This window comes from Acanthisitta chloris, unplaced genomic scaffold (assembly GCF_000695815.1).
Source record: "Acanthisitta chloris isolate BGI_N310 unplaced genomic scaffold, ASM69581v1 scaffold1977, whole genome shotgun sequence".
NCBI classification, from domain to species: Eukaryota; Metazoa; Chordata; class Aves; order Passeriformes; family Acanthisittidae; genus Acanthisitta; species Acanthisitta chloris.
The window spans coordinates 3,613-9,489 of NW_008682978.1; the positions used below are offsets into that span (position 1 = coordinate 3,613).

Consider the following 5,877-nt stretch of genomic DNA (forward strand, 5'->3'; position numbering starts at 1 on the left):
GCCCAGGGGCAGGGTTGGGCACACACACAGAGGAGCACTCCTACCCACAGCAGGGACACATGTGACATGAGGGCATGGTAGGGGTGACAGGACCAGCCTCAGGGGACCACACAGCACTGCCATTACCCCCAGTGCCACAGTTCTCCTCGTCGGTGCCATCCATGCAGTCAGCATCGGCATCGCAGCGCCAGCGCATAGGGATGCAGTGTCCATTCTTGCACTGGAACTGGTCAAACTCACAGCGGGGGGTACAGTCTTTCTGCGGGAAGAGGTGAGGGACACGGTCATCAGGGACAGGCTGGCCGTGGCAGTGCCCCATCCTGGCTATGAGCCCCCAGGACCATCCGTGGAGGCAGAGCAGGGGATGTGTCCCGACTCCCGTGCTTGGGCAGGGAGGAGGGGCTGCCCGTGGTGCCATACCTCATCGGAGCCGTCGGCACAGTCGTGGTCCCCATCACACTTCCACCTGCCCGCGATGCAGCGGCCGTTGGCACACGAGAACTCGCTCTCGGAGCAGGGCCTGGGCGCTGGGGACAGAGAACACGGGGTGTCTGCTGAGCACGGGGGGACACAGGCTGCGAGGGCAGGGGGTCACCCTGGCCAACAGCTTGGGGGGCACAGGCTGATACAGACACATGGCCAGCGGAACTGGGGACAGGGGGTGCAAGCAGAGGTGGAGGAGCTGCCAGAGAGGGGCATGGCTGGTACCACTTCCTCCTGGTCCCCTTCCCACCCCACTCCATGGCTCCCAGCTCCCTATGGGGGCTTTGGAGGGCACTGTGGGCACACGGCCTGGCTGTGCCCCAGGTCACTCTTCATGAAGGCAGCACCAGCTCCACTTGCTGTCTATCCAGGCTGTTCCACTGGGCAGGAGGAATGGCATTAGTGCCCTGGCAGAGGCTCACTCTCTTCCCCCGAGCAGGGCACGTGGACAGACACCCCTTCACAGCTCATCAGCACAGTCAGTGCCAAATCCAGGACGACAGCACGCGGCACTGCTGCCCACCTGGGATGGCTCATGGGACCCTTCCCCTCCCCACAGTCCCAGGGTGTAGGGGCACACAGACCCTCCGGCCATGGAGCAGGACTGTGGGGGAAGAGGGGGGCAGGGGGTATCCAGCTGGAACAGGAAGGGTCACGGTGGGGACAGGTTTCGGAGCCAAGTTTGAGCCATGCATGGGCCCCATGGAGCAGCAGGGTCAGATCCTCCCTGGCTGCAACTCCATAGAGGGAGATGCTGGTGCTGGTGCTGATGCTCAGTAAATCCACCTGGGTTGTCCAGTCCTGACCCCTCTGCCCTCACCTGGAATTTACTGTCTTCATTGATTTTAGAGAGACTGTACATGGAATTAAAAGATTTTGGCAGGAACCTACCTCTGAGCTCCCCATAACGACAGTGTGAAAATGGAGAAAAACATAAGATGAAGTGAAATGGCACAAACTCAAAAACACGACGGGAAATCAACAGAAAAGAAAACAAAAGCTGCACCCTAAAGAGCTGCAGGGAAACAGAGGGACCCGATGGGTACTGCAGGGTGGGAGAGGGTCTGACAGCAGACCCTGTTTCCACTGCACAGGCAGCCTGGGCCCTCCTGAGGGATGGAACCACAGCTGACCCCTGGGAATGGTCTCCTCCCTGAGGACACTCATGTTCCTCAGCTGCTCAGCAGGACGGGTGCTGGCACACCAGTGGGAACACATTAAAGGGGCCGCACTCAACACTTTGTCCCAGCTCAGGGGACCAGCCACCTCCCTGTGTGCTGACCCAGGCCTAGGGTTGTGTCCTGAGTCCCTCCCAATGGCTCCCTGTGTCCCCACCACCATGCCAGGTGCCACTGCCAGGCAAGGGGTGACACACAGGGTGATGCTTGAGGGCAAAGCTGCTCGGGTGCCAGCAGGATGAGGTGCCCGTGGGTGAGCATCGCCATGCTGGGCCCCCACGCTGCTGCGGGGAGGGTGTTGGGGTCACCCCTCCCCGTTGCCTGGCTGGGGGAGACGGTGGCTCCCTGAGCTCCTGACCACTAGCTGGACACACCCCCGAACACTGGGACCACCATCAGCAGGTGAGGGGCCGGGGGGCCCAAACCTCTCCCCTCTCCACTGCCCAGTCGGCCCGTGGGATAGCAAAGGCTTGGAGGTGGCACGTACTGCAGCTCTCCTCGTCGGAGTTGTCCCCGCAGTCGTTGTCGTAGTCGCACTGCCAGCGGCCTGGCACACAGCGGTTGTTCTTGCAGCGGAACTGGTACGGCTCACAGGTGCGCTCGTCTGGGAGGAACAGCACAGGGATGGGGTCAGCACTGCCCTGCACGAGCGGAGGGCAGGACAGGGGGACCTGCTGCTACCACTGCCCTGCACCTCCCTCCAACCCTGCCATGCCCACACTGCTTGGAAAAGGGGGAACTGGAACTACCTGGAAACCACAGAGGGGACAGCCAGCACCAGGCCAGCCTGTCCCTTGGGAAAAGGGGGACACAAGATGACACTGGCTCATCCCCACAGCCCCTGCTCACCGCATTCCTCCTTGGGCTCATCAGATCCATCTCCACAGTCATCCTCCCCATCACACTTCCAGCGTGCTGGGATGCACCGGCCTGAGTCCTTGCACCGGAACTCATCCACACCACAGGTCATCTGGGCTGGAAGGGACAAAAGATGACACAAACACAGGGAGGGGGTCAGCACTGGCCAGGTATGGTTTGTTCTATGCAGGGCCAGCAGCCTGCAGCTGGCTGAGCACCCCTGCCTGGAACAGCAGGGTGAGATCCCCCATCCTTCCAAGCAGTTCTCCAGGGAGAATTTAGGGAGAGGAATCCAGCAGGACAGATCCAGGCAGAGCCACCCCACCATCACCCACTGTCTGCAGGGACTGAGCAAGGACCTGCCACCAGCAAGCACACAGAGGTAGGTGACAGCGGCAGGGAGTCCCCAGTTTCAGAGGGCCAGACCCTCAGCCCCACGCAGGCTCCTTACTGCAGTTGGCAGGTTCATCGGAGCCATCCACGCAGTCATTGTCGCGGTCGCAGACCCAGACACGGGGGATGCAGCGCTTGGTGATGGCACATTGGAACTGGTTGGGGGCACAGGTCACCTCCGCTGCAGGAGGGAGAAGGGGTGTCAGGAAGGGCAGCAGTGCAGGCAGGAGGCTGCCAGCCAACCCCTTCCCCCAGAAACCACCCGTGGGGTGGAGAGGTGTGCGGATGCTCCAGGGATCACAACGGTCTGGCCGTGCTCAGTGGAGGAGACAGAGCAGAGTCCCATGGTGGCCCCAGAAGATGTCCAGCTGCAGGGGGATAGGGCAGAGGCCACTAGATCCCTTGGCTGGGCAACAGGCTCGAAATCCAAAATCAGCCCAAATCCATGGCAAGTATTGAACCAGCCACTTCAAGGGATTTAAGAATTTCATTTCCACTAGGAAACAGCAGTGTCTGTAGGGGGACCAGGGTGATGGCCATAGAGGTTCTGCACTGAGCAGAGGTACAGAGAAAGCCCCAGGACCCTCCAGAGCAGCCAAACACCCCAAGACACAGATCTGAGGCAGCGCTGAGACCCTCGGCCCCCCACTCACTCCCACCCGGCACCCCCACTCACGACAGTCCTTCTCGTCCTCCCCGTCCCCGCAGTTGTCCTGCCCGTTGCAGCGGAAGATGCCAGGGATACAGCGGTTGGTGTTGGTGCATTTGAACTGGCTGGGCAGGCAGACGTGGATGTCTGGGGAGGAGGTGACACAGTCAGGGGGTGACAGGCTGCAGCTCCATGCTGCAGGGGTCCAGGGGTCATGAGGGGACACAGCAGCCTACCACAGTTGGCTTCATCCGAGTTGTCCTGGCAGTCGTTGTCTCCGTCGCAGATGAAGGCTGGATTGGTGCAGATCCCTGTGGAGCACTGGAACTGTCCCGGCCTGCACTTGAACTCAGCTGTGTGGTAACACAGGGTGACAGGTTTGTTCTGAGGAATGTTTTTAGGGCAAACCTCAATTCCCTCCCTCCTTCCCCTTCCGGGGTCCTCAGCATCCAGCACCCAACCCATAGGACAATCCCACCACAGAGACAATGTGTGTCCCACCATTCCCCCAGTACTGTTCCTGGGGTGACCCTCCCTCCATGGGGCTGCTCCAGACAGCCCAGGAGTGCTGGGACGTCGTGGGCTGTGTTCCCCCCGGCACTCACGGCAGTCCTCCGGCTCATCCGACCGGTCCCCGCAGTCGTCCTCGGTGTCGCATTTCCACCAGAAAGGGATACACTTGTCGTTCTTGCAGACAAACTGATGGAGAGAGGAGCCTGTGGGGTGGCTTGACATGGGGAGGGAGTATCCCAAAAGGCTTCATCCCCAGGGAGCTCAGCCAAGGACACTGATCCCGTGCTGTGCCTTTCAAGGTACCCTCAGGACATGACAAGTCCTGACCTAGAGCAAAGCTTCAACCCCACCCAGTCCCTGGAGTTTGATGAGTGGGGACAGGCAGAAGAATGCTCCAGAGCTGGAGGGTCTCTGGCTCCCCTGGGTACCCCTAAAAGTCAAGTGCCACACAAGGAAGGTGCTGCCTGTGCCTGCAGAAGATGTCTGCACTCCAGCACCCCCAGGGAGACCATGGCAGGAGGGTCACAGACATGGGCAGGGGGAATGTCCAGGCAGGCAGGGGCGGGCAGGGGCAGGCAGGAACAAGTAGGAGCAGGCAGGGGTGGGCAGGCAGGCTGTTACCTGGCTGGCTGTGCAGTTGGAGACACAGGTTTTGCCGTCACTGCCCAAGTAGAAGTTGGTGGGACAAGCACACTTGTGCCCCCCACCCGGCGAGAGCAGGCAGAGGTTGCTGCAACCAGCATTGTTGGTCTTGCAGGGATGGTTGGGAACTGGGGAGAGCAGGGCGACAACAGCAAGTCAGACTGAGCTGGGGACCCTCAGGGTGGCAACAGAGCTGTGAGACCCTCCTCACCCCAACTCCTGGCCCAGCAACCCAGCCTGGTGTCCCCCCACATTGCTTTGCCCATGGTGCCCAGTCCAGGGCCGTTCTCCAGCGCCAGGCGCCTCAGCCCCGTCGCCCCTCGCTCACCGTCGGGCTGGCGGTAGGGGTGGTAGATGTGGATGTCCATGGGCCGGTGCAACGTGCTGATCAAGAGTGTTTTGTTGGCTCCTGTCGTCTTGTGGGCCCTGTTGATGGACTTGGTCTCCCAGTCTGTCCAGTAGATGAAATCCTCAAAGAGGGTGAGCGCGAAGATGTGTGGGATGTCCTGGCTCAGCACTGTGAGGGGAGCAGGTGGTCAGCAAGGGGCTGCCCTATGTTCCCCTCCCACATGGGAACCTATCCTGGGCACAGAGAAGCAGCCAGAGCTGGGGACTGTCCCCAGCAGCCTTGGCTCTCACTCCCACACGCAATCCTCATCCTGGACCTCACTAAGACCTGTTGGCTCCCTGGGAGCTCTGGCACTCTCACCTGTGTGCCGGTTGGAGCCGTCCAGGCTGGCGAACTCGATGTAGTCCTCCCGCGCGTCAGCCCAGTAGATCCGACTGTTGATGTAGTCGAGGGTGAGGCCGTTGGGCCAAGTGATCTTGGTGTCAACAATGACACTGCGGTTGGTGCCGTCCATGCCAATCTTCCCGATCAGGGAGTGGTCCCCCCAGTCTGTCCAGTAGAGGTAACTGGGGATGAAACAGATGAGTAGTGAAAGGCTGAGTCCAGCCCAAGCCATGGCAGTGCTCTGCCCATTGCGTGGCTAAACCCGTCCCTGGAAGTGTCCAAGACCAGGCTGGATCAGGGTTGGAGCAATCTAGCCTAATGGAAGGGGGGTGGAAGTTCAGTGTCTTTAAGGTCCTTCCCAACCCAAACTGTCTGATGATAGTAAGATAAATCGAGGCAGGACAGGGAGAAGCATCCAGGGTGAGGCT

The 5,877-nt window shown here is 60.6% G+C and overlaps 1 protein-coding gene across 1 annotated transcript in view; it reads right to left on the reverse strand.

Annotated features, from left to right (window-relative positions):
• LOC103806046 (low-density lipoprotein receptor-related protein 1-like) overlaps positions 1–5,877 on the reverse strand; it is a gene marked incomplete at both ends in the record, with an annotated part of 53,887 nt that overhangs the window by 3,509 nt on the left and 44,501 nt on the right. Inside the window, 11 exon segments of the mRNA XM_009078717.1 lie at positions 127–259; positions 421–527; positions 2,149–2,265; positions 2,511–2,636; positions 2,971–3,093; positions 3,589–3,708; positions 3,798–3,914; positions 4,167–4,260; positions 4,696–4,844; positions 5,045–5,233; positions 5,426–5,631. Of these exon segments, the coding sequence (XP_009076965.1) occupies positions 127–259; positions 421–527; positions 2,149–2,265; positions 2,511–2,636; positions 2,971–3,093; positions 3,589–3,708; positions 3,798–3,914; positions 4,167–4,260; positions 4,696–4,844; positions 5,045–5,233; positions 5,426–5,631 (1,481 nt within the window).